Source organism: Thamnophis elegans, chromosome Z (genome assembly GCF_009769535.1).
Source record: "Thamnophis elegans isolate rThaEle1 chromosome Z, rThaEle1.pri, whole genome shotgun sequence".
NCBI classification, from domain to species: domain Eukaryota; kingdom Metazoa; phylum Chordata; class Lepidosauria; order Squamata; family Colubridae; genus Thamnophis; species Thamnophis elegans.
Genome location: NC_045558.1, coordinates 135,230,414 through 135,240,587, shown reverse-complemented (window position 1 = coordinate 135,240,587; position 10,174 = coordinate 135,230,414). Strand labels below are relative to the sequence as shown.

The 10,174-nt window shown below is 46.0% G+C and overlaps 1 protein-coding gene across 1 annotated transcript; it reads right to left on the bottom strand.

The window, feature by feature from the left end:
• Positions 1-1,023: 1,023 nt before the first annotated feature.
• On the bottom strand, positions 1,024-9,540 carry LOC116521923. Its single transcript, XM_032236554.1, is given in 6 exon segments — positions 1,024-1,409; positions 1,412-1,447; positions 1,521-1,653; positions 3,186-3,524; positions 9,089-9,204; positions 9,495-9,540. Coding segments are annotated over 6 exon segments (1,056 nt in total).
• Between the last annotated feature and the right edge of the window lie 634 nt (positions 9,541-10,174).

The window sequence follows — 10,174 nt, the reverse complement described above, 5'->3', positions numbered from 1 at the left end:
GAGATGGATGGATGGATGGATGGAGTGGATGGAATAGATAGATAGATAGATAGATAGATAGATAGATAGATAGATAGATAGATAGATAGATAGATAGATAGATGATAGATAGATAGATAGATTTCTAAGTGCCAGTCTATTACTCTTACCTCTGGACTACATTGCATTCATACCTTTTAGCTATTGTGCATATCCACCACATTTGATAAAATGTCCCTTCATGTTGTTTGCATTTCCCTGAAAGACTGAAGAACATTTGAAGATTTTAGGTACTGTAGTTTTTTCTGGTGAGGAACACCAGTGGTAAAACATTTTAAATATAAAGAAAATTCTCAGCTTCGTATACCCTCCTGAAATGTACATTTTTTTCCATGGGACCTTTTAATCAGCTATTCTAGAAATATCATCAAAAATATGCTATCAAAATGAGACAATACTAATGAGACTTGTTTTGTTCCCTACCCCACCCCCACTGGGCGCATACGCCAAGGGGTTTCACGTGACAACATTGCCCCCCAGTGTCCAAAGTGAGGAGGTGAGGACACATCTTCCTAGTTCTCCAAGGGGGATTCTTTAGGCCCAGATGTTTCCTCAGTGTTTGTGTGGCAGTTTGGATGTTTAGAAAGAGGATCATAAAGTTTCATTTCCTGCCTTCTTCCATGATACTCAAGGGCTACATTTCATTCAAGAGGGTTTTTTCCCCCCTGAATTCAGATTTATTTATTTATTATTTTGCAAACAAGGAAACTGAAACTGGAATATTCAAGCCATTCATTATTATATTTTTTTCCAGCCAACTCTCTAACTGGACCTAGAACAGAAGAGTCAAAGTTTTCACTAGACAGATGTCAATCATCATTGCGTTATCAAGATATGGGGTGTAAGGGAAGGAGAAGAGAAGAGGAAGGGGAAGGAGTAGGGAGTAGGGAGGGAATGGAAATTTACAGTATCCTTCCCCTGCCAATCCCCCCAAGCCACACTGACCAAGCCACACCCACAGAACCAGTAGTAAAAAAATGAATTCTACCATTGCTTTTTTCCCATATGCAAATTCAAACCTGTATGACTGCAACAATTTGGAAAGCTGCTCAGAGGCAGAGAAAGTTCTTGACGGGCTTCAGATTCACTTCCTTCACTGTGTCTCTTTGCGCAGTAATAGACAGCTGTGTCCTCTGGTTTCAGATTGTTCATTTGCAGATAGAACTGGCTGCGGGAATCATCTCTGGAGATGGTGAAGCGTCCCTTGACTTTGTCTAAGTAACGAATTGGAGATGAGGATCTACCAATATCTGCAAACCATTCCGGTCCTTTCCCAGGAGCCTGTCTCAACCAGGCCATGTAGTAGCTGCTGAAGGTGAATCGAGAGGCTTGGCAGGAGAGATGGAGGGACTCCCCAGGTCTTCTCACTTCCCTCCAGACTCCACCAACCTAACCTCAGGTTGGACTCCTAGAAAGAAAGATGTTTTAGTGCCATATCTTACGTACACAAACAAAAAATGCTATAGAGAGGGAAACATTACCTCCAAGGGTTGCTAGTAAACTAAACATAATGCTTAGCCAGAGAATCATGCTTGCTCTCCTCTGATGAATGGAGGAGAATGGATAGGAGATGATGTGGGGAAAGTGCACAAACTTTGTTCTGGTGTGTGTAGCCTGAAAAGGGAAACAAACTGGCTGCTTTAAAGGGGGAAATCTGTTCCCCAATTTACATATTGGTTGATCTAAAAGAGCTCCTCGGTGCAGTCACATTTTCCTTGCCCTGTCCCTACATGGGTGGGTTTTGAAATAGCTTTTCAGTCCTTTCGAAATCAAGGGATGTATTATCATATGTGGTGGCTATGCCCAAAGGCTAAACAATATTGGAATAGAATAAGAAAATGGCACAAAGAAATTAGTTAGGTAAGCTCCCTTGGGAGAACAAGTACATTCAGCGAAGCATTGTGAGAGTTGTGTTGGAGAACACACAAACCAGCATACAGAGACACTGCAGTTTAAATAGGCTTTACTTTCGTGGAAATAGAGGTATCAGAGTCCATCAAACAGTCCAAGTCATACACGGATAAGACAGTCAGTCATCAATGCCTTTCAGTTAAGGGATAATCCAAAAACATAGACCAGTAATCATACAAACAGTCTGGTACTCAAAGTTTGCTAGCAGTTTCAAAACTTACAATAGCTCACGGACTTTCTAACAGCCAGCTTCCAAAACACTGAGATCAGATCAGCCCAGCATCTAACAAACAGAGAGCTAACAGACATTCTGGCTCCCTCTTATGGCCAATTGAGGAAAACAGCAACCAATCACATTTTACAGTATGAGTTAAAGAAACAGGTACAACATTGTTACATGAGTTATATTGCCAACCCAACGTTAGATTATTCCTAACAATTACTAAACAGCAAATAGCTATGAAAGTGGAATTATTTATATTGGGAATATCTACAAGGAAATATGACAAAAACCACAATATTTAATTATGCATAATGGAGTTGGAAGAGACCTTGGAGGTCTTCTAGTCCAACCCCTTGCCTAGGCAGGAAACCCTACACCATTTCAGACAAATGGCTATCCAACATCTTCTAAAAGACTTTCAGCGTTGGGGCATTCACAACTTCTGGAGGCAAGATGTTCCACTGATCAATTGTTCTAACTGTCAGTAAATTTCTCGTCAGTTCTAAGTTGTTTCTCTCCTTGATTAGTTTCTATTGCTTCTTGTTCTGCCCTCAGGTGTTTTGGAGAATAGTTTGAGTCCCTCTTCTTTGTGGCAACCCCTGAGATATTAGAATACTGCTATCATGTCTCCCCTAGTCCTTCTTTTCATTAAACTAGACATACCCAGTTCTGGCAACCGTTCCTCATATGTTTTAGCCTCCAGTCCCCTAATCATTTTTGTTGCTCTTCTCTGCACTCTTTATAGAGTCTCCACATCTTTTTACCTCATGGTGACCAAAACTGAATGCAGTATTCTAAGTGTGGCCTTATCAACGCATTATAAAGTCATATTAACATTCACATGATCTTGATTCTATCCCTCTGTTTAGGCAGCCTAGAACTGTATTGGCTTTTTGGCAGCTGCAAAGATGAGCAAAAGACACTTGTACCATATGATTAGAATTCTAATGTCTTCCAAGAAATTCTCACAGCTGTTATGTGAATAGGCAGTTTTTGCTTTAGTTCCTCTCACTGTGTGTCTCGTACAATAATAGACAGCTGTATCCTCTGGTTTCAGGTCTTTCATTTGGAAATATAGCTGGCTTTTGGCGTTGTCCTTGGAGATGGTGAAGCGTCCCTTCACTTTGTTTGAGTAGAACTTTTCATGGGAATCAGCAAAGATATGTGAAAGCCATTCCAGGTCTTTCCCTGGAGCCTGTCTAAACCAGTTCATCCCAAAGTTCCCAAAGATGAAGCCAGAACCTTGGCAGGAGAGACGTAGGGACTCTCCAGGTCTTCTCACATCCCCTCCAGACTCCACCAACTGGACCTGAGAATGGACACCTAAAATGAAAGAGGTTTCAGTGATCTCCTGTATACAATAATTAAGATGTAAAGAACCTAAAATAGAGGATAGAATTACCTCCGAGAGATGCTAGAAAGGACACCAGGTTTAGCCACAGGATCATTTTGCTCCCTCTAAAGACTGGATGGGAACTGATGGATGGAAAAAGATTAGGAGAAGTGCACAAATGTTGTGGGTGTAGCTTGCAAAGGAAAACCAGCTGCCTCTTTTAAAGGGGAAATTGTGCTTTGATTTACATATCACTAGTTTCAAAAAAAGTCTCCTCGTTGTTTTATTGATATTTCTTTGCACATAGATTAACACAGTCATGGAAGGTGAATCCAGAGGCTTGGCAGGTGAGACAGAGGGCCTCCTCCAGGTCTTCTCATAGACCCTCCAGACTCCATCAACTGGATTGCTGATTGGACACCTAGAAAGACAGTCTGTTTAATAAGACCTCCTGCAGATAACTGCAAAAAGAAAGGAATAACCCATCTGATTGGATGTGAAAATTATACCTCTGAGGACTATTAGAGAGCCGAGGTGGCGCAGGGGTAGAGTGTAGTACTGCAGGCCACTTCAGCTGACTGTTATCTGCAGTTCAGCGGTTCAAATCTCACTGGCTCAGGGTTGACTCATCCTTCCATCCTTCTGAAGTGGGTAAAATGAGGACCCAGATTGTGGGGGCGATATGCTGACTCTGTAAACTGCTTAGAGAGGGCTGAAAGCCCTATGAAGCGGTATATAAGTCTAACTTATTTATCTATTTAGTTTCTTTCTTTTCTTTCATCTTTTTCTTCTCTTTTGTATGGGATATGCATGGGATACGTATGAGATGAATGAATGTCCCACTTTTTACTATTATATTGTTGTAATTTTCTGTGTTTTAACTCTTACGTGGGGACTGTTTGGGGGAGTGCATGGGTATGTATGATTCGGAGGACCTGCCGGGAGATGCGGGGGCCATGGGGGTGGTTGAGGGGACCAGAGACACGGGAGAGGGTCGGAGTATTACGGTCGTAACAGGGAGGGGCAGATATGGCGGGGACTTTAGGGCAGGCCATTACCGGGGAAGGAGGGTTTGCTACATTACAGAGATCCCTCCTTCCGGCCCTATGAGTCCCACTCCGAGACCAGATGGCGCAAGTAGTCAGGACCCTGGACTCAGGCTGCTGTCGCTAAATGCCAGGTCTGTGGTACATAAAGCTCCTCTCGTCCGGGACTTAATTTTAGACGAGAGGGCAGACCTGGCATGTATTACTGAAACCTGGCTGGGCCCAGAGGGAGGAGTCCCCCTTGTAGAGCTGTGCCCAGAAGGATTTCAGGTGCTGCACCAGCCGAGAGCCCAGGGAAGGGGTGGGGGTGTGGCCATTGTTATCCGGGAGTCGTTAGCTCATTGTAGGGTCCCTGCTCCGGAGCTTGTCGGGTGTGAGTCTCTGCTGATAAAGTTGGACCTCAAGGGTCAAGTGGGTCTGCTGTTAACGTACCTGCCTCCCAACAGCGTTGCAGCAGCCCTCCCATCGCTCCTCGAGTCGGTAGCCGAGCTGGCAATTGAGTTCCCTAGGCTGATGGTCCTGGGGGACTTTAATTTGCCGTCGCTCGGTGAAAACTCTGATGGGGCGCAGGAGTTCATGGCTTCCATGACAGCCATGGGCTTGACCCAAGTAATCCGGGGCCCAACCCATTCAGCGGGTCACATGCTTGACCTCGTATTCCTCTCGGAGCAGTGGATTTGTGATCTTGGTCTGAGGGGTAACGACATTATACCCCTGTCGTGGTCAGACCACTGCCTACTGAGGCTTGACTTCCAGAGACCAAACCCCCACTGTAGGGAGGAGGAACCGACCAGGTGGTTCCGCCCCAGGCGACTTATGGAGCCGTTAAGGTTCCAGATGGAGCTTGGGGTCATTCCTGATACTCTCGCCCACAGTCCGGTAGAGACTCTGGTTGCTGCTTGGCACTCGGCAGCATCGGAGGCCCTCGACCGGATTGCGCCACTACGGCCCCTCCGAGGCGGCGGATCCCGGAGACCTCCTAGGTTCACCGAGGAACTCCGGGAGATGAAGCGCCGGAGGAGATGCCTAGAGCACCGATGGAGGTCCGATAAGTCCGAATTGAACCGAGCAATGGTAACCACCAGCACCAAGGAATACACCAGGGCGCTTAGGGCAGTGAAAAGATCTTATATAGCCACCTTGGTTGCGTCCGCTGAGTCCCGCCCAGCCGCCCTGTTTAGGATAACCCGCTCCCTACTAAATAAGAGGAAGCGGGGGAACCCTTGCAGGGCAGAGCTGAGGATTATGCCCAATTCTTAGCGGACAAAATTGCTCGGTTTCGGTCGGACTTGGACTCTATCTCTGCAGTTCCAGCCGAGGCACAAGAGGATGAAGTAGACCACCTCTGGGTTGAGTTTCAGGATGTTGCCCCCGGGGATGTGGACAAGGCCATGAGGGCTGTAAGTGCCTCCACCTGTGTACTGGACCCGTGTCCCTCATGGCTGGTTACTAACAGCAGTGAGGTGACACGAGGCTGGATCCAGGTGGTTGTTACTGCCTCTCTTCGGGAGGGGAACTTCCCCGCCGCGTTAAAAGCGGCGGTGGTGAGACCCCTCCTGAAGAAGCCATCTCTGGATCCAGCTGTTCTTAATAACTATCGCCCAGTCTCCAACCTTCCCTTTCTTGGGAAGGTTGTTGAGAAGGTGGTGGCCTTCCAGCTCCAGCGGTCCTTGGAGGAAGCAAGCTATCTTGACTCCTTCCAGTCAGGCTTCAGACCTGGTTACAGCACAGAAACCGCTTTGGTCGCATTGACCGATGATCTTTGGAGAGCCAGAGATGGAGGACATCCCTCCATCCTGGTTCTCCTTGACCTCTCAGCGGCTTTCGATACCATCGACCATGGTATCCTTCTGCGACGACGCGGGAGGTGGGAGTGGGAGGCACCGTGTTGTGGTGGTTCTCCTCCTACCTCTCGGACAGGTCGCAGTCGGTGTTAGTGGGGGGGCAGAGATCGACCCCTAGGCCCCTAACATATGGGGTGCCTCAGGGTTCGGTCTTATCCCCCCTACTATTCAACATCTACATGAAACCGCTGGGAGAGATCATCCGCAGGCACGGGATGATACCATCAATATGCGGACGATACACAGTTGTATCTGTCCACCCCGTGCCAACTCAATGAAGCGGCAGACGTGATGAACCGAGGCCTTGAGGCCGTTATGGACTGGATGAGGGCTAACAAGCTTGTACTCAACCCAGAAAAGACCGAGTGGCTGTTGTGCTTCCCTCCCAAAGATTCGACCAATATTCCATCACTCAGGCAGGGGGGTCAAATTTTACACCCCTCAGAGAGGGTTCGCAACTTGGGAGTCCTCCTGGATCCACAGCTATCCTTTGACCACCACCTGACGGCTGTGACCAGGGGGGCATTTGCCCAGGTTCGCCTGGTGCGCCAGTTGCGACCCTACCTGAATCGGGAGGCTCTCACAACAGTCACTCGGGCCCTTGTGACCTCTAGGCTGGAATACTGCAATGTGCTCTACATGGGGCTGCCCTTGAAGAGCATCCGGCGACTTCAGCTAGTCCAGAACGCGGCCACGCGAGTGATTGTGGGTGCACCTCGGTTCACCACATAACACCTATCCTCCGCGAGCTGCGCTGGCTACCTGTCGATCTCCGGGTGCGCTTCAAGGTGCTATTAGTCACCCATAAAGCCCTTCATGGTAGTGGATCTGCGTACTTGAGAGACCGCCTTCTGCCAACTACCTCCCTGCGACCAATTAGATCTCATAGATTAGGCCTCCTCCGAATTCCATCTGCAAGCCAGTGCCGGCTGGCAACTACAAGGAGGAGGGCCTTTTCAGTAGTAGCTCCGACCCTTTGGAACGAGCTCCCCGTGGAGATTCGTACTCTCACCACCGTCCAGGCCTTCCGCATAGCCCTTAAGACCTGGCTAGCCCGTCAGGCCTGGGGACAAAGATAGCCGCCCCTCCCGAATGATGAATGAATGTTGCCTATTATTTTTACTTATGTGTGTCTACGTTATTGTTTGTATTCCCCTTCCTGATTTTATGTGAGCCGCCCTGAGTCCCCTTAGGGAAAAGGGCGGCCTATAAATGTTAATAAACTATAAACTATAAACAACTATAACTGCTATTGCTATTGCTATCAGCAAGGACAGGAGATTAGCCACAATGCCATTTTGCTCATAGAACAGATTGGATGATTAATACTGATGGGAAAATATCCAGATAAACACTCAACATTTATATTTTGGGGGTGTAGCAGGAAACCAGGGTGATATGGATCCCTTGAACAGGACGTTGTAACTAAATTGACAAAGACCTCAGGATAAAAGAGTCACAGGCTTCCAAGTTTCTTCAACGTTCTTGCAGACATGCTTTTCAAAGGCTGAGAAAAAAAATCTCAACGTCAATCAAGAATCAATTTTTGAATCCTTAAACAGCAGGTTGATTTTGGAAGATGTAAACTGATAGCTTGAAAATTTAAGTGTCAACATTCCAAGTAATATACCCATAGCAAACAGAACTTCGAGGCAGGTGGATTCCTCAAAGAACAGTTTCATTTGGTGATATTGTATTGGCACAGTTTGGAGAAAACCAACTCTGAGAATTCCCACGGTTGTCACCTAATTAAAAAGTGAAAGTTTTCCTTTCCCTCAAACAAGAAGTCTCATTTCCAATCTAGGTGTTGGCCAGTTGCCTGGTTACTTTCCTCCTCCTCCTCCTCCTCTCCTCCTCCTCCTCCTCCTCCTCCTCCTCCTTCTCCTCCTTCTCCTCCTTCTCCTCCTTCTCCTCCTCTCTCCAGCCAGATGTTGGAATGTCCTTGGTTCACAGGAGAGAAACTATTTTGTTTTGGCTAGAAAACCTCCAGCTGTCTCTACTCCGCCGTCCCTATCTCTCAGCTCCAATGTGACAACACTGAAGCCCCAAAAATGGCCACAGTGAGGCCAGCTTCAAGGTTGACATCAAGATCATATATCATTCAACACAAAAATTGAATTTTCATCATTTTAGGATGAACCTATCAGTCTCTGCTTTCAACTTGCAGATATTGTTGAGCCTCTATTATGAAAATGATTTTTCGGTAATGAGCAAATTGTAAAACCATCATGATAATGTGTTCAAACTTCTCTTTTATTTGATTGATTTATATCTTGCCTTTATGATTTTTTGCGAAACACTCCAATGGCAATGAACATGTCCAACACACTTTCCTCCTCCTCTTTTCCCCACAACAACAACAACAACAACCTGTGAGGAGAGTTAGCCCAAAATCAGCCACATCCCTTTCATGCTAAGGCTGTACTAGAACTCAGCAACCCTTCTAGCCTGGTGCCTTAACCACAGGACCAAACCAGCTCTTTTGATATAGAAAGGGATGCAGGTTTTGAAAAGAGGAAGGAAAATGTTATTTTGCAAAAGCTGCAAATCAGATCTTTTTCAGAAAATCAATGTTTATGATGCTTTTGTGTGATTCTTCACAACAGAGACACATCAGTTCAAGCTCTGGTTATTGAGTGAACTCAGAAAAATTCTCTCAGATGTGGAAGGTTTTTGTTTTGTTTCCTCTCACTGTGTTTCTCCCACAGTAATAGACAGCTGTGTCCTCCAGTTTGAGGCTATTCATTTGTAGATACAGCTGTCTTTTGCCATTGTCCCTGGAGATGGTGAAGGATCCCTTGACTTTGTCTGAATAGAATATTTTAGTGGAATCAGGGTACATGAATGCAAAACCCATTCCAGGCCTTTCCCTGGAGCCTGCCTCACCCAGCCCATGTTGGAGCCACCAAAGTAAAATCCAGAGGCTTGGCAGGATAGGCGGAGGGACTCTCCAGGTCCTCTCACATCCCCTCCAGATTCCATTAATTGGGCCTGAGATTGGACACCTGGGGGAAAAAAAACATTGTTTAATAAGACCTCCTGCAGATAAACACCAGACATTGAAGGATAACCTCACTCTTTGGAGGGGAAAATGATACCTTCGAGGACCACTAACAAGGACATGAGTTTAGGCCAGAGTGTCATTTTCCCTTGCTCAAAAGTTGCACGTTTCTTCCTGATGGGGAAAACACTCAGACAAGCACTCAAACCTTTAAGATGTTGAGTGCCGCAGGAGAGGAGGATGATATGGTTCCATTGAACAGGAAGGTTGTCATTGAATTTACATAAGCCCTCAGCATAAAAGAGACACAGGCCACTTTGACCTTCTAGAGTGTCTTCATCCCTCACTGAAGAGAGGCTTAAAAATCCCCAATTACATTTTTTAAAATCTTAAGAAATATGTGAAGTTGCTTTTGTAAGAAGGAAAGTCATATCTTGAAAGTTCAACTTGAGGCATCATCTGAGCACCTGGGGAATATTAGAGCTGGCAGATAACTAGTATCTATTGCTCTAGTATTTTTCATAGTAGAAATGGAAATAGCTGGTAACCATTTTGTGGTGGTTGTTTTCATAGGTAGAACAACAATTTCCCTTCCTCTGCATAGAAATAGGATGGTACATTTTCCCTTTCCCTTCCCTAACCTACCCTATGTTTCCCTCACCCCTGCCCTTTTCTTCATTTTCCTTGCCATTCCTCCCTTAATGTCCCCTTCCTTTTCAAGCATTGACCTTCCTTTCCTTTCCTTTCCTTTCCTTCCCCATCCCTTCTTTTTCTTTC